The sequence below is a fragment of the Leucoraja erinacea genome, chromosome 9 (genome assembly GCF_028641065.1).
Source record: "Leucoraja erinacea ecotype New England chromosome 9, Leri_hhj_1, whole genome shotgun sequence".
NCBI lineage: Eukaryota > Metazoa > Chordata > Chondrichthyes > Rajiformes > Rajidae > Leucoraja > Leucoraja erinaceus.
The window spans coordinates 24,554,408-24,572,796 of record NC_073385.1 but is presented as its reverse complement, the minus strand read 5'-3'; the positions used below and the strand labels follow the sequence as shown (position 1 = coordinate 24,572,796).

The window sequence follows — 18,389 nt, the reverse complement described above, 5'->3', positions numbered from 1 at the left end:
CATTTGCAAAGTGGTGAAATCATTGGACAAAGTCAGCATGGATTTATGAAAGGTAAATCATGTCTGACGAATCTTATAGAATTTTTCGAGGATGTAACTAGTAGAGCGGATAAGGGAGAACCAGTGGATGTGTTATATCTGGACTTTCCGAAGGCTTTCGACAAGGTCCCACATAAGAGATTAGTATGCAAACTTAAAGCACACGGTATTGGGGGTTCAGTAATGATGTGGATAGAGAACAGGCTGGCAGACAGGAAGCAAAGATGTAATGTTAAAATTGTACAAGGCATTGGTGAGACCAAATCTGGAGTATGGTGTACAATTTTGGTCGCCCAATTATAGGAAGGATGTCAACAAAATAGAGAGAGTACAGAGGAGATTTACTAGAATGTTGCCTGGGTTTCAACAACTAAGTTACAGAGATAGGTTGAATAAGTTAGGTCTTTATTCTCTGGAGCGCAGAGGTTTAGGGGGGACTTGATAGAGGTCTTTAAAATGATGAGACAGAGTTGATGTGGACAAGCTTTTCCCTTTGAGAATAGGGAAGATTCAAACAAGAGGACATGACTTCAGAATTAAGGGACAGAAGTTTAGGGGTAACATGAGGGGGAACTTCGTTACTCAGAGAGTGGTAGCGGTGTGGAATGAGCTTCCAGTGGAAGTGGTGGAGACAGGTTCGTTGGTATCATTTTAAAAATAAATTGGATAGGCATATGGATGAGAAGGGAATGGAGGGTTATGGTATGAGTGCAGGCAGGTGGGACTAAGGGGAAAAAAGTTGTGTCGGCACGGACTTGTAGGGCCGAGATGGCCTGTTTCCGTGCTGTAATTGTTATATGGTTATATGGTTAAAGAGTAGGAGTAAACGGGTCCTTTTCAAAATGGCAGGCAGTGACTAGTGGGGTACCGCAAGGCTCAGTGCTTGGACCCCAGCTGTTTACAATATTTATTAATGATTTGGACGAGGGAATTGAATGTAACATCTCCAAGTTTGAGGATGACTTGAAGCTGGGGGGCAGTGTTAGCTGTGAGGAAGATGCTAGGAGGCTGCAAGGCGACTTGGATAGGTTGGGTGAGTGGGCAAATGCATGGCAGATGCAGTATAATGTGGATAAATGTGAGGTTATCCACTTTGGTGGCAAGAACAGGAAAGTAGACTATTATCTGAATGGTGGCTGATTAGGAAAAGGGGACATGTAACGAGACTTGGGCGTCATGGTACACCAGTCATTGAAAGTAGGCATGCAGGTGCAGCAGGCAGTGAAGAAGGCGAATGGTATGTTAGCATTCATAGCAAAAGGATTTGAGTAAAGTAGCAGGGAGGTTCTACTGCAGTTGTACAGGGCCTTGGTGAGACCACACCTGGAGTATTGTTTACAGTTTTGGTCTCCTAATCTGAGGAAATACATTCTTGCCATAGAGGGAGTACAGAGAAGGTTCACCAGACTGATTCCTGGGATGTCAGGACTTTCATAAGAAGAAAGACTGGATAGACTTGGCTTGTACTCGCTAGAATTTAGAAGATTGAGGGGGGATCTTATAGAAACTTACAAAATTCTTAAGGGGTTGGACAGGCTAGATGCAGGAAGATTGTTCCCGATGTTGGGGAAGTCCAGAACACGGGGTCACAGTTTAAGGATAAGGGGGGGGTCTTTTAGGACCGAGATGAGAAACACATTTTTCACACAGAGAGTGGTGAATCTGTGGAATTCTCTGCCACAGAAGGTAGTTGAGGCCAGTTCATTGGCTGTATTTAAGAGGGAGGTAGATGTGGCCCTTGTGGCTAAAGGGATCAGGGGGTATGGAGAGAAGGCAGGTACAGGATACTGAGGTGGATGATCAGCCATGATCATATTGAATAGCGGTGCAGGCTCGAAGGGCCGAATGGTCTACTCCTGCACCTATTTTCTATCTTTCTATGTCATAAAAACATTGTTGAGATATTATTAATCATATTGATGCATTTAAGAGAAATCTAGATCTATACATGGAGGAGAAAGGAAAATAAGTACGTATTAATGAGTTAAGTGAGGAATGAGGTTTGTAGGAAGCATGTGCTGTGCTTAATGCTGGCAGAAGAATTAACAAATTGACCTTTTTGTGTTTTAATTTCTATGTAAATTTAAGAAATAACCATGTCAAAGTCCTCCCTGAGAAATTGAAGTTGCTTTTTTAATTTTTTTGATTTTTATTTTATTAGAAGTACAATACCATGGTACCTTTTTTCAGGTGCCAAATATATGTTAGCATGTTACATTCTATGTACAGCTATGAAGTTGCTTCTTGTGTGTCTTTTTTCTCTTTCTCCCCAACTGATTCCTCCATCCCGAGCTGATTTTGTGCTCTACAATGGTAAAACAAATGATTTTCTAAGCATAAGTGTGAGACCATACTTGGAGTATTATGTGCAGTTCTGGTCATCCAACTTTAGGTAATATATAATTAAGTTGGAAAAGCATAGGAAGATATTCACCAGAATGTTACCTGGACTTGTGGGAGAGGTTGGGTAGGCTGGGACTTTGTTTGGAGTGAAAGAGGCTGAGGGGTGACATGATCATGAGGTTTCTGCAAAAGTGAACACTCAGTCTTTCTCCCCAGGGTAAAGGATTTTAAAATTAGAGGGCGTGGGCCTATGGTGAGAGGGGAGAGATTTATAAGAGACCTTGCAAAACATATAATTTCCAATAGATGCTCACTGTATTTAAATACCAAATCTACAATTAAATTTTGTATTTGTTCTAATAGATCATGTTTTGAAGATTAAAAGAGATGCTAAAAGGACAACAATCGCAAATGAAAAATCCAAAAAGCAACAGGTGAAATCTAGTCTGAAAAATCAGCCACAAAAGCTGACACGAGAGGCCACTTTAAAATCGGACGGAAGTACTTTAAATAATGAGATAAAAAAACATAGAAATCATCGTAATTTAACCCCATTGATTGTTTTAACCCCAATTCGTGATCCTTATACACTAAGGAGCAAAATGGTAAAATTAGATGGGGGTTTAAACAATGTTCAGCAAAACACAAAGAAAGGAAACAAATTGGTCTCTGTAAATGTGGGTACATCATCTGAAATAGGGGATACAAGTGAGAGCGACATGTTTGAAGACAAATCTAACGATAGACCCATAAAAGCAATACTTCAGAACTTTAGCAAGTTACGCAATGGAACAATAAAATCAAGCGAATCAACATCTAAAAAAGCAAAAACACAACACAATACCCAAAACAGCAAAAATCGGAGAAATGTATCTCCAGTCAAAATGACAGAATCATCTGATATGGAGGATTTCAATGAAAAATATGTTTCTCAAAGCCATAATGAAAATGGAAATCACTCTTCAAAATCACTCCAAAAACATGAACCTTTGCTTTCATCAGCAGAGACTTTTACATCCAATGAAGATATCAAGATTAACATTAGAAGAAAATTAAAAAGAATGAATTCCAAACAGTGTGTCAATCAGAAAAACCGAGGACTAGCAATTAAGGGAGGTATTGGTGTCAAAGAGTCTCAATCAGAAGAGTCATTGATTCAATCAAAACTTGCTCCTTCAATGAGAAATCAATTTGTATCTGAGAAGACGGCATCACCTCCAACCAAGGAGGACATTGGCAAGATCATCAACAAGGCACTTAGCTTAAATGCTAATATTAAAACAAATCAGGATTATCAAATGGGTGCAGCAGAACTAAATGATGACAACTTTGGAACTAGTGTGTCAGAGTATAACCAACGATCTTCAAAAAGACAACACAAAAATCAGTTCAATAGAGCCCTGTCATCTACTGGAGATGTTTTGCAAACTGAAACAAATGAGGTGGAAGTTTTCACAGAAGGAAAACCAAAACATTCAACAAGATCTTTTCAAAAGGCAATGCCAAAAAATAGATCAACAACAGATACAGGCTCAGAAACCCGTACTAGGTCTGGGCAGAAAGATCAAAGACTATGCAATTCCTTACCATCGGTTGATGATGCTGAAGCAGTACACTGGACTAAGAAAGAACTCCACTGTCTGCACAAGTAAGAGCTCAATTACCGTGTTAATTTTATGCTCAATACTATTATGTTTTTCAAATAAATTTCTTGCTCATAATTTATCTTAATAACCTTTCAATAAAAATCAAAACAAGATATTGTAAATGTTTTTGGCAAATGCTTGAGCCCATTAAGCATGGCATTCTGGACACTGCCTCTATTAAATAGTGTGAATTGTACGAGAAATATTAGTATTATTACAGTCTGCATGGGTGTGTTGCTAATACCTTTAGATCAGGTATGCTGATGCAAGTTCATGCTGCCTGGACTGATGATGATAGGGGCAGATAATGTTGTCTGATCAAGGTGGGCCAGGTTGAAAGACTGCTTTAAACGGGAAAGCTTCTGGTAAAGATCTTTATGGTCTTTATTCTTTGGAGCGCAGAAAGTTAAATGGGGACTTGATAGAGGTCTTTAAAATGATGAGAGGGATAGACAGAGTTGACGTGGATAAGCTTTTCCCATTGAGAGTAGGGAAGATTCAAACAAGAGGACATGAGAATTAAGGGACAGAAGTTTAGGGGTAACATGAGGGGGAACTTCTTTACTCAGAGAGTGGCAGCTGTGTGGAATGAGCTTCCAGTGGAAGTGGTGGAGGTAGGTTCGATTTTATCATTTAAAAATAAATTGGATAGGTATATGGACGGGAAAGGAATGGAGGGTTGTGGTCTGAGTGCAGGTAGATGGGACTAGGTGAGAATAAGTGTTCAGCACGGACTAGAAGAGCCAAGATGGCCTGTTTCCGTGCTGTAATTGTTATATAGTCATATGGTTAATTTTCTATTAATTCAGCTATCTCTCCTTCGATCCCATGCGATCTAACCTTCCAGAGCAGACTACCATGCTGAACCTTGTCGAATGCTTTATTGAAGTCCATATATACCACATCTACAGCTCTGCTCTTTTTGGTCATGTCTTCAAAAAGATTTGTGAGACACAAATTAATTAAAATAAAACTGGTACCAAAACCAGAATGGATTATTTTTGGAATATCGGAAGGTAACCCTGAATTAAACGTGTTTCAGAAGAATTTACTCAATTACGGGCTAATAATTGGAAAAAAGCTCATACTTAAATTTTGGAAAAATGCGCCTACACCAACAATAAAAATGTGGATTTCAAATATGTTTGAAACACTACATCTGGAAGAGATGAGATTCCTCTTAGCAGGCAAAGCAGACCACTTCCAAAAGACGTGATCCAAGTTTTTGGAACTATTACAAGCATAAGGTGCAATAGTAATTTTAAAAATAAATAAATAAATAAATAAATAGATAGATAGATAGATAGATAGATAGATAGATAGATAGATAGATAGATAGAAGGTACCAGGGTCTGGCAACGAGGGGTTAAAAAAAACAACAAAACAACAAAAACAGACTTGGTTGGTAGTCCCCTTTCTGCGGAGTTTAATGTTATAATAGAGCGATTGTTTCTCCTTTCTTTTTCCTTCTTTTCTAGGGTATACTTTCTTTCTTTACTTCCTCCTCTAACTTCTTTTCTAAGGGGCTTTCTTTTCTCAACACTCTCCTGCACCTTCACGACTCTTGCGCACTTTCTTTACTTTCTCTACTTCTATCTTTTTCTTAAAGCTCAAAAAATGAAGCGGTACAAAAAATGTATTAAGAAATATGTGTTGTGTAGTATTGTAACTTACCGTACTTCAAATAAAAAAAAAAAATAAAAAAAATAAAATAAAGAAGATTTGTGAGACACGACCTCCCACGTACAAAATTATGCTGACTATCCCTAATCAGCCCTTGTTCATCTAAATGCCTGTATATCCTATCCCTCGGAATACTCTCTAGTTTCTTTCCGACTACAAGCTCACTGGCCTATAGTTCAAAGCATTTTCCTTGCAGCTCTTGTTGAATAGAGGCACAACATTTGCCACCCTCCAGTCTTCCGGTACCTCTCCTGTATACAAGACGACTCGTAAATTTCAACCATGGCTCCTGCAATTTGCTTCTAGTTTTTTACAATGTCCTCGGATATATCTGATCAGACCCAGGAAATGTATCTACCTTCATACACGATAGTACCTTCAGCAACTCTTCAACAGTAACACTGATGGCTCTCAAGACAATTCCATTGACTGCCCCTAGTTCTTCTGTCATCCTACCTTTCTCCTCAGTAAATACAGAGGAGAAATACTCATTGAGGACCTTGCCCACCTCTTTTGGCTCCACACGGAGGAACCATTATGATTTTTGAGACGTCCCGCACTCTCTAGTTACCCATTTTCCCCTTATGTTTTATAAAATCTCTTGGGATTGTCCTTAATGCAAACTGCCAGAGCTATCTCCTGGCTCCTTTATGCCCTTCTGATTTCAATTTTTAGTTTATTCCTTAGTTCCCAAGACTCCTCTAGGGATACACTTGATCCCAGCTGCCTATACCTGTCCCACGCATCCTTCTTATTCTTGACCAATGCCTCAATTTCCCTCGTCTGTCAAGCTTCCTTACGTTTGCCTGCCTTGCCCTTCATTAACAGGGACGTACCTTCAATAATGTGCCACACGTTAGGCTGCTAGGGAAGATGAGAGCCCATGGTATTAAAGGGAAGATACCAGTATGGATAATCGGTCGGCTCAATGGCAGAAGGTAAAGTTGCAATGAAAGGCACATTTTCAGGTTGACTATTGGAGTTCCGCAAAGGTCTGTGCTGGGGCCACTTCTCTTCACGTTGTATATTAATGATTTGGATAAGGGGATTGAAGGCTTTGTGGCCAAGTTTGCAGATGATACTAAGATAGGTGGAGGGCAGGCAGTGTATAGGAAGCAATGCCTCTGCAGAAGGACTTGGACAGGTTAGGAGAGTGGGCAGAGATATGCCTTGGATGCCAGTTTTTCAATTGAAGCTCTCATCCTAAATATAACTTGCAGTTGTGGAAAAACTGCTCATATTATCAATGATTGAGAGATTAGTGAAAAAAGTGTAATGGGCTGATGTCCTCATTTAATAACGGCATTAAAGAAGGGAATAGCAGCAGTTCAAAATATTCAGAATTGGTTAGCCATCTGACTGTTTCTCCTATGTATACTCACTAGCTAATGGCACCATTTTGTTATCTCATAAGACTATTCTGCCAATAATGCTGACATTTCCCTTCAGATGTTTGTCACCTATCTATCTGCTTCCTGCTAAGATGGTCTTTGCCTTTCTTGGCATTTTTTTTGAAAATCACCAGATCGACTATCTCTGCTGTAATCAGAAATCAGTTGGTACTTGGAAGAGGAAGATCCTATGTGTAGGAAGATTCAGATTCAATTTTTAATTGTCATTGTCAATGTACAGTACAGAGACAACAAAATGCATTTAGCATCTCCCTGGAAGAGCGACATAGCAAATGATTTGAATAAATAATAATAAGTGTTCGGGGGGTGGTGGTGATTGGCAGTCACCGAGGTATGTTGTTGAGTAGAACTGCAGATGCTGGTATAAATCGAAGGTTGAACCAAAACGCTGGAGTAACTCAGCGGGTCAGGCAGCATCTCTGGAGGGAAGGAATGGGTGACGTGTTGGGTCGAGACCCTTCTTTAGAGTTCATAACTGTGTCTCACTGAATTAGAGCTGTGGGATTTTAGATGGTTTCATGAATAAGAGTGATCTTCGATTACAGATAGCCACCAAGTACATAATGCATACGCTGTCTATTACACAGCACATTGCCCCCCAATTTCATCATTGATTCAGAATATTAATATAAGAACAAGCCAAAAGAACTACACTTTCTTACTGTCCTGATAAATTGACTAATGAAGCAAGAATTATGCAAATCAGTGTAATGAGCATTTAACAGAATTCATAAATTGGATATTCTTCTCCACTTTTAGCTGTACAATTTTCCCCAGTAAGCACAATTTAAACTTGTTACGGTAAAGAAATCTCCCGTATTATTGCCTTCTTTATTCAAAGGAGCAACTTCTACACTGCTGTCTTTATATATACCCCCTTTGATCTAACTGAAAAAATCTAATGTCTTAAAGTTGACACGTTAGCATGGGTGCCTCCACATTCTTATTTATGTTTATTATATTACTTACTTTCTCCTTTGATTTATTATTGCTTCACTCCAGTAATATGTGGAGAATTCACAATTTATAAAAATGATCTTAATATGTGTTTACTTCTTCATTATGTCTTTCCTAATAGATCAGTTGCAGCATTTCCAAAACATAAATATGGTTTCTGGGAAAACGTTGCAGCATCCGTTGGTACACGTTCTGCTGAGGAGTGCCAACAAAAGTACCTAGCTGAGCAACAGCCTAAATGGTGCAAAAAAACTGAAATGAAACAGAAGAAGAATAAAGGTTCCAATGATAAAAACAAGCAAGGTTAGAATACAAATGTCCTATTTGTAAACATTTGGGGGGAAAACAATGCCTTTTTCCATCAGTCATCAACTCATTTTCCACTATGATTATTGACTCATACTTTAGCAACTTAGTTAGCCATCAGCTATTAAGAGCATATATTATCCATAGAAAAAGGTATCTAATCTCAATCCAATTGCTGCAGAAACTGATGCACTTTTTAATATCCAATTTCAACCAGTGTTCTCCACTCTTCATTTTATCATTTTTTATCAGCAAAGGAGTATGTGCTTTCGATTCTGAGGAAATGATGAAAAAGGCAACCAAAGTTCCCTGTTATTTAAAAAAAATTGGAATTACTGGATTCTTTTGCCAAAAATTTTAAAGAATACAATCCTTACGTTGAACATTTTCCATGATCCAGTTTTTCTTAATGTTAGTTCCTCCAGATGTAACCGAACACTTCCACCCCACATTATCACCATTAGATTTGCCCCATCGTACTTTCAACAGCAATAATGCCACTCTCCTCTTCTGTTCCTCAATGCCTTCTCATTTTCCACCATTAAGATTCTGTGTAATACACTTCTTTTGCATACCTGTCACCATTCTTGCATTTTAGTTTAGAGATGTAGCGTACAAACAAGCACTTCAGCCCACCAAGTCCGCACCGACCAGCAAGCCCCGCACATTAACACTATCCACATTAACACACATTAGGGACAATTGACACTTATACAAAGCCAATTAACCTACAAACCAGTACGTCTTTGGAGCGTGGGAGGAAACCGAAAATCTCAGAGATAATTCATACCGTCATGAGGAGATCGTACAAACTCCTTACGGACAGCACCCGCAGTCGGGGTTGAACCCGGGTCACCAGCGCTGTAAGGCAGCAACTCTACCGCTGTGCCACTGTGTTGCTCCAATTCTTTCTCTTCTTGCTTTTGTTCAATACACTTTTTCTCTCCTCCAGCATACTTTTCCTGTGGGCTTTCCGCCCCCTCATTTGGCTCTAGGTCACCCCCATTGTCCCACTCGCCCTTTCCCACGACATTTCGATATCCTCTCCTTTGTTTCCTGGGGCCATTAGCTATTTTAAATATACTTTTGTTGCTCTGGAAAAGATATGTACAATTTGTTTCTGTATTAAAACCTGTGTTGAAAGTTAGGGGAGAATGGTTAACTATCTGGTAAAGCGCTCTACCAGACACTCTATTACATTATGAATATTTCCATTTCTCTTGTGCTTCTTTAGAGCCTTTTATTCACTTTACAATATAGAAAACAATTAATTAATATTTTAATTGAAGTCCTGTAAGTGCAGATTTATTTAAAAATAAAACCTCCCAAAACTACATATAGCCAGCAATTGGTTTTATATTAATACCTTCTTTGTGAGAGTGTTATTGGATTATGAAAATTAATCTGCCTGTGCTTAAAGTTGCATGATTAGGTAAGATAATCAAAGATATGCCTTTTTGTCTGCCCAATTATTCAATAAATGTTATGCTTTATAGAGGAACCTAAAAAAATCATAGCACGGCCTGGAACACTGAAAAGAAAGCACCAAGTAAGATCCTTCCTGGAACATATGCCAAAGGATGAACATGAAGACATTTTCAATGACACAGAATTTGAACATAAGCGAATAAAGGTTAGGGACACTCTTTAGAATAAAATATTCTTTAAATATTTTAAAATGTTTAAATATTATAACCAAATTCTTTTGAAATCTAAATTGATGTCCCCTGCTATTTCTATTGGGTTTGGTTTATCAATGCAAGATATGTTACTGCAATTTTATATGGCATTAGTGAATATACTTCTGAAGGATTGTGAACAGCACTGATAGACATGTCTATAGTCTGCACATGCCTACAGTTTGTGTAGCATGACAATTAGAAACATAATTATAATCTTCACAAGGGTTATGCTGTAAATACTATTGTCATAAAGGATGAGGAGATTATCCTCTAGTCTATCCCACACAATTTAACATCCAATTCAGCCACCCAAGGTATTAGATAGGCAAGTATAAAACACAAATTGTTAATTTAGGGTGAAACAGTGGTTCAGGTAGTAGATTTGCTGCCTCATAGTTCTGACGACCCGGTTCAGTCCTCAACTCCTATGCTGACAATATAGAATTAACTGTTCTACCCTTGTCTTTGGGTTGCAGGATGAAACTGGAGTGCTCTGGTTTCCCCCCAGGTGCTCCACTTTCCTCCTATATCACAAAGACTTACAGATTGGGAGGATAATTGACCATTGTAAGTTGCACTTAGACTGTAGATGTGTTGTACAATCAAGGAAGAGTTGGAATTTGGGGGAGAATAGATTCCAGGAAAAAAAACTGTGGGTTTAGGATTGCTCTGTGAACCAGTGTGAGTTGGTGGGCTGACATGACCAAATATCAAATGGGAATGTGAAATAAACAGCAGCTAAAGCACTGTCAGCAAATCATTACTCACAATGGCTTAAGCAGTTTAATCAGGAAGAGACAGTACATTAATCCACCGAGATTTTGCATATAAAATACATTTAGTCATGTAATATTAATCAGACAATATCTTGTGCCCGAATTGGTACCAACTACTCTTTTTTTCATTTAGAATCAAAAGTCAGATTATCTTTTCATTGATGGTTTTTGTTAGGCAGTCCCATTCATATAAGCTTCAGTCACCAATCCCCCAATTTTACAAATGTACAGATGCATCAGATGTAAATCTACACTGCAATCTTCACATGTGTTTTTGGTGAAAGTCCTGCTTTTTATGGCAGTAGGCTTTTTGGTGTTTAAATGCAAAATAAATTAAAAAATTGTAAATAGTTGAGTGTTATTACCCAAAAGGTTCTTATGACTCAAAATGTTGGACAATGGCATACAACATGGTAAATAAAATATATGCATGTAGGCCGTATACAACTCCAATTAGAAAATAGGTTTACAATAACATTTCTAGTGCCTTTGGAGCTTAAACAAACTCAGAACGTGGCTCTTTTAAGGCCACCATTTGCATATTTAGCTACATATACAGGATGATTCAATACAGAATATTAGAAGTAAGCTAACTCATTGTTATATAAATTGGAATGAATACATTTAAAATGGCACGAAGGCAATCATCATGAAGCAAATTATTAAATGTTATGTTAATTTGCAGCATAAATGTAAATATTTAGATCACAAATTTCAGATCTGCAAATTTACAGCCGACTCTTTTTATCCATTTGTAACTATATGCAGCTTCCAAGCTTTTCTGGCAGCCGAGAGGATAGCGATGATTTTTTCAAACTTCAAACAAACCCAACTACTCCATCTTCAATCATATTTCCTGATACCAAAACACCACAGTGGAACCACATCAGTCCTCGGATGTTAGAACCTACTGATGGGTAATTAATCTAACAAAAATAAATGTAACTGCTGCTTAGGGGTCTTTATTAATAGATTGTGCGGTATGTTGCTAAGTTTGCAGGATGCTCTTTCAGGAATGAGTTATTATGGAATCAACACTAAAAGTGGTTATGAGAGTCCTTCTGCACTGATGGCCAGAAAGATCCAGGATTTGCCCCTGTGTCTGGTGCGGAAGCGCTGCCTGTGAGAGCTGGTGTTGGGCTACTAACTGAGGGAAACATTGCAACTATGTAAAGGGCCTGTCCCACTGTACGAGGTAATTCAAGAGTTCTCCCGAGTTTTCCACTGATTCGAACTTGGAGAATGTCCGTAGCGGGTCCGTTGGAATTCGTGGATGCCTCGTAGCAGCTCGTACGAGTAAAAAGTTTTTAAAAATTTCATCACGAGTATTTTTTTACTCGTGGACATTTTTCACAGTGTTGAAAAAACGTCACGAGTTTACCGGATTTCCAGAGTACCTACAGTTAGCATTACGAGCCGCTATTCTGCTCTTCTAAGCTTAGAAATGGCTTCATCCTACATCCTCATTCATCCCCCACCTGTTGAATGTAATGGAAGCTACTATCTTTTCTATTCTGCTCTTCTAAGCTTAGAAATGTCTCCATGGTAATGACTTCTATAGTGGTTGCTGATTCTTGAGTTTGCACGGAGGAAATCTGTGCAGCTAGGCAAAGTAAGGGAAGACAGCATCCAATGACGATGAGAGAGACCAAAGGATTCCAGCAATCTGTCAACACATGAAGTAGTGAAGTAGGTGCTGACAGTATTCAGCAACAGCCTGCATTCCAGCCAGGTGCAGTCATACAGCTTGGAAGCAGGCCCTTTGACTCAACCCCTATGCCAACCAAGTCACAGCACCACAGCTCATTTGTCTGTGCATTATTCATATTTCTCTAAACATTTCCTTTCCATATGGTCTAAATGTTGTTTATATTATATTTCCACCGATCTAAATGTCGTTATTGTCCCTCAACTACTTCATGTGGCACTTAGTTTCATACACCCCACCCTCTGTGAAACTGTTGCCATGCAGGTTTTCCCTCTCAGCTGAAACCTATTCCCTCCAATTCTTGTTTCCCTTATCTTGGGAAATAACCTTATCCATTTCCTTTAAGATTTTATACACCTCTACAAGATCAACTCTCGGCCTCCTGTGCATCAAGGAATAAACTACTAGTCCTAACCTCCTCAACCTACTACTGTGTAATCTACTCAATCAATAATACAACTCCCCCTCTTCCTTAACCGTCACCTCACAGGGTTGAAGGTCACATTGCCAGCACAGGAATAGGGCCTCGACCCACAACTTTGTACCAAACATTATAGTGAGCTAAACTAATCTCATCTGCCTGTACATGATCCATATCTCTCCACACCCAGCATATCCATGAGTTCCTTTTAAAAATCCTATAAGATGCTAGTAACAAATCTATCTCCATGGCAGACATTCCAGGCACCACCGTTCTAAACAAAAATTCTGGCACCTTTCATCTCCTTTAAATGTTGTCCCTCTCAGCTTGAGGCTATGCCCTCTAGTCTTTGATAGTTCCACTGGGGAAAAAAAAAAGTTCTAACTGCCTATCCTATATATCCCTCTCAATCCAAGTTTGTCCACCCACACACAGGTGGGTTTAAACTAAATAGTGGGGGCGGGGGGGAGGAGACAAATCGGAAATGCAAGGATGGAGTTAAAGGGAAAGAGAGAAAAGGAAAAGTTAAGAAAGAAAGCAGAATTAACAGGGACAGGAAAGCTCACAAAGGGATAGGAGAGTATCTCCAAGTGAAACGGGAATCAATGTGAAAGGTGAGAATGGTATTAAAAGTATTATATATGAATGAACAAAGTATACGAAGTAAAGTGGATGACCTTGAGGCTCAGAGATTGGTAGATATGACATTGTGGGGATTACAGAGACATGGCTGCAGGAGGATCGCGACTCGGAACAGAGTATTCAGGGTTATACGTCCTATAGAAAGGACAAGCAGGTGGATAGAGGAGGTGGGGTAGCTCTGTTGGGGATGTTGTCCTTGTCTTGTGAGGGGTGTCATAGGGATTGACGATGTAGAGTCGCTGTGGATAGAATTGAGGAAGTGTAAAGGTAGGAAGACACTAATGGGAGTTATATAAAGGAGCCTGGATAAAAGGGTGCAAGTTGCAGCTGGAGTTAAAATTGGCATGTTACAAAGGTAATGCCACTGTGGTTATGGGAGATTTCAACATGCAGGTAGACTGGGAAAATAAGGTTGGTTCTGGACCCCAAAAAAGGGAGTTTGTAGAGTGCCTCTGAGATGGATTCTTAGAGCAGCTTATACTGGAGCCTACCAGGGAGAATGCTATTCTGGATTTAGTGTTGTCTAAAGAACCAGATTTAATAAGGGAACTAGAGGCAAAGGAACCTTGGAGGTAGTGACCATAATATGATAAGTTTGAATCTGCAATTTGAGGGAGAAGGTAAAATCAGAAGTGCCAGTGTTCCAATTGAACAAAGGGGACTATGAAGGCATGAGAGAGGAGCTGGCCAAGGTCGACTGGAAAAGGATTCTAGCAGGAATGATGGTGAAACAGCAATGGCAGGAATTTCTGGGCATAATCCAGAAGAAGTGGGGTCATTTAATTCCAAAGAGAAAGAAAGATTCTAAGGGGAATAAGAGGCAACCGTGGCTGACAAGGGAAGTTAGAGATGGAATAAAACAAAAAGAAAAGGTATATAACATAGCAAAGAGTAGCGGGAAGCCAGAGGATTGGGAAAGGTTCAAAGGACAACAGAAGGTAACAAAAAGGGCAATACAGGGTGAAATGATGAAATATGAAGGTAAGATGGCCAAGATTATAAAGAAGGATAAAAAAAGCTTATTAAGAGAAAAAGATTAGTAAAGACAAATGTGGGTCCCTTGAAGGCAGAACCCCGTGAGATTATCATGGGGAACAAGGAAATGGCAGAAGAGTCGAACAGCTACTGTGGTTCTGTCTTCACTAAGGAAGACACAAACAATCTCCCAGATGTACTAGAGGATCGAGGGAGACAGATGAACTGAAAGAAATTTGCATTAGGCGAGAAAAAGTATTGGGTCAACTGATGGGACTGAAGGCTGATAAATCTCGAGGGCCTGATGCAGAGTTGCCAAGTAGTATGGATTTTCCTTATTTTGTATGGAAATGCGATAAGAATACAGATATACGATTTTGCTTTGTTTAATACGGATTTTTTTTAAATCGGCCCGAGTTCCTGTTTCATCTTGCTGCATAAAAAACGCAAGGATATAAAAAGTCATACTGTGCCTCTAAAAATTATAGCAGATTAAATCTATTAGTATTTTAAATTTCAAGATCTGGATGAATATGTTTGTAGGCATTGAACTGCCTGTCCCGCTCCGGGTTTGAACAGCGTTGTCAGTTTAGCGCGGTTGAATTTAAACGAAGAACTATCGGCTACAGCTCTATGGGTTCTAAATATAGCGCTACTGGCTGGAGCGCTATGGGCTTTAAACATAGCGCTATGGGCTTTACAAATAACGCTGTGGTCACAGCGCTATGGGTCACAGACTCGGGGAGGGAGGGAGGGAATAAGAGAGGGAGGAAAAAAAGGAAAGAGGGAGGGTGGGAGGAAGAGAGGAAGAGAGGGAGGCTTCCAAAATAGCTTCTACATCATCATCTGGTGCTAAAAGCAGGAAGCAGCTGTTCAAACAGCAATATACAAAGAGATGTCAATGAATGCAATGTCAAGTAAGGTGCGTAGAAGACATGTCAATTGGTAGCAAAGTTATGCATTCTTGTACTCTTACATGGGTATGACCGCACATAAAAAACAAAAACATTTTCAGCAAAATGGCACTGTAAAAATACCGATTTCCTCAGCAAAATACTGATCTTCAGGTACTAGAATACTACTGGCAGCTCTGCATCCCAGTGTATTCAAGGAGGTGGCTCTAGAAATCGTGGACACATTGATGATCATTTTCCAATGTTCTATAGATTCAGGATCAGTTCCTGTGGATTCGAAGGGTAGCTAATGTTATCCCATTTTTCAAGAAGGGAGCGAGAGAAAACGGGGAATTATAGACCAGTTAGCCTGACATCAGTGGTGGGGAAAATGTTGGAGTTAATTATTATAAAAAAGTAATAATGGGGCATTTAGATAGCAGTAAAAGGATTGGTCCAAGTCAGCATGGGGAAATCCTGCTTGACTAATCTTCTGGAATCTTTTGACAAGTAAAATGGATGAAGGAGTGCCAGTGGATATAGTGTTATGGACTTTCAGAAAGCCTTTAATAAGGTTCCACACAGGAGATTAGTGGGCAAAATTAGAGCACATGGGGGCAGGGTATTGACATGGATAGAGAATTGATTGGCAGACAGTAAGCAAAGAGCAGGAATAAACGGGTCCCTGTCAGAATGGCAGGCAGTGGCGAGTAGAGTGCCGCAAGGCTCGGTGCTGGGACCGCAACTATTTACAATATATATTAACGATTTAGATAATGGGATAAAAGTAACACTAGCAACAAATTTGCAGATGACACAAAACTGGGTGGCAGTGTGAACTGCGAAGAGGATGCTAGGAGGTTGCAGGGTGACTTGGACAGGTTGAGTGAGTGGGCAGATGCAGTATAATGTAGATAAATGTGAGATTATCCACTTTGGCGACAAGAACAAGGAGGCAGATTATTATCTCAATGGTGTCAGATTAGGAGAAAGGGAAATGCAACGAGACCTGGGTGTTCTTGTACACCAGTCACTGAAAGTAAACATGCAGGTACAGCAGGCAGTGAAGAAAGCTAATGGCATGTTGGCCTTCATAATGAGAGGATTTGAGTATAGGAGTAACAAAGTCCTTCTGCAGTTGTACAGGACCCTGGTGAAACCACATCTGGAGTATTATGTGCAGTTTTGGTTACCTAGTTTGAGGAAGGACATCCTTGCTATTGAGGCAGTGCAGCGTAGGTTCACAAGGTTAATCCCTGGGATGGCGAGACTGTCATATGAGGAAAGATTGGAAAGACTGGCTTGTATTCACTGGAATTTAGGATGAGAAGAGATTTTATTGAAACATATAAAATTATAAAAGGACTGAACAAGCTAGATGCAGGAAAAATTTTCCCAATGTTGGAGGAGTCCAGAACCAGGGGCCACAGTCTAAGAATAAAGGGGAGATTATTTAAAACTGAGATGAGAAAAAAAGTTTTCACCCAGAGTTGTGAATTTGTGGAATTCTCTGCCATGGAAGGCAATAGAAGCCAATTCACTGGATGAATTTAAAATAGATAGAGATCTAGGAACTAGCGGAATGTAGGGATATGGTGAGAAGGCAGGCACAGGTTACGGATGATCAGTCATGGTCACAATGAATGGCGGTGCTGGCTCGAAGGGCCAAATGGCCTCCTTCTGCACCCATTTTCTATGCTTATTTCCCCTAATGCAGGGACCATTTTGGTAAACTAGGAGTCTCCACATCCTTCCTCTCATGAGGCAACCAGAACTGCACACCAATGCTCCAAATGCAGCTTAACCAGTCTTATTGAGCTGCATTATGACTTACTAATTCCTATACTCAGTGTCCTATTCAATGAGTAGTGCATTACCACCTCATATACTTGTATTGCCATGTTCAAGGAGCTGTGGACATGGACACCAGGATCTTTCTGCACATCAAAGCTGTTAAGGGTCTTGCCATCTACTGTATTATTTGCCCTTTCATTTCAAATTCCGAAAGTGCAACAACTCACACTTGCTTGGATTAAACTCCATCTGCTATTATCCTGTAGCTGATCAATATCACACTGTTAACTATGATATCCTTCCTCACAGTCTGCAACTCCAGCAATCTTGGTATAGTCTGAAATCTTACTAACTAACCCATCCTCATTTATGTACAAGATATTTATATTTATCACAAATAGAGGTCCCAGAGCAGATTCTCTTGGAATTCCATTGGTCATAGAATAATGCCCTTCCACCAAAACCTTCTGCCTTCTATGTATAATCCAGTTCTGATCCCATGCAACCAAATCACTGTGAATCCTGTGCGTCATAATTTTCTGGATCCGCTTACTATGAGGGACTTATCAAATGCCTCTTCTACTGCGTTCCGTGCTCTTCTCCACACCGGTGAGTCCAAATGCAGATTAGGCCACTAAGTTTACAAGCACCTGCACTCTGTCTGATGACCATCTGGGTCGCACAATTGCCAGCCACTTTAATTTCCCTTCCTATTCCCATATTGGCTTGGCTGTTCTCAGCCTTCCCCAATGTTGGAATGGGGCCAAATGCAAACTGGATGAACAAAAGTGGCAGTGTAGTTTATAATAATAAACATTGAATTCTCCTATTTCAGGTAATTTGCACTCTCTGCCCATGGAGGAACAGCACCTCATGGGCAGTCTGCACCCTGGTGGTATAAACATTGAATTCTCCCAATTCCATTAGCCCTTGATGTCTCCTCCCCTTCCTAGCTCTCCCTCAGCCCTCGGGCTCCTCCTCCTCCTTTTTCCTTTCTTCTCCGTGCCCCCACCCTCCATCAGTCTGAAGAAGGGGTTTGGCCCGAAACGTTGCCTATTTCCTTCGCTCCATAGTTGCTGCTACACCCGCTGAGTTTCTCCAGCACTTTTGTC

The 18,389-nt window shown here is 39.9% G+C and overlaps 2 protein-coding genes across 7 annotated transcripts in view; one reads left to right on the top strand and one right to left on the bottom strand.

Annotated features, from left to right (window-relative positions):
- The window catches only part of im:7136021 (uncharacterized), a 168,711-nt gene that overhangs the window by 133,667 nt on the left and 16,655 nt on the right, over nt 1-18,389 (bottom strand). The window lies entirely within an intron of this gene.
- The window catches only part of mis18bp1 (MIS18 binding protein 1), a 58,973-nt gene that overhangs the window by 33,240 nt on the left and 7,344 nt on the right, over nt 1-18,389 (top strand). For both annotated transcript variants that reach the window (XM_055640373.1, XM_055640374.1), the window contains exons 11-14: nt 2,746-4,030; nt 8,202-8,383; nt 9,883-10,019; nt 11,613-11,761. In XM_055640373.1, coding sequence (XP_055496348.1) covers nt 2,746-4,030; nt 8,202-8,383; nt 9,883-10,019; nt 11,613-11,761 — 1,753 coding nt within the window. The remainder of the gene's footprint in view (nt 1-2,745; nt 4,031-8,201; nt 8,384-9,882; nt 10,020-11,612; nt 11,762-18,389) is intronic.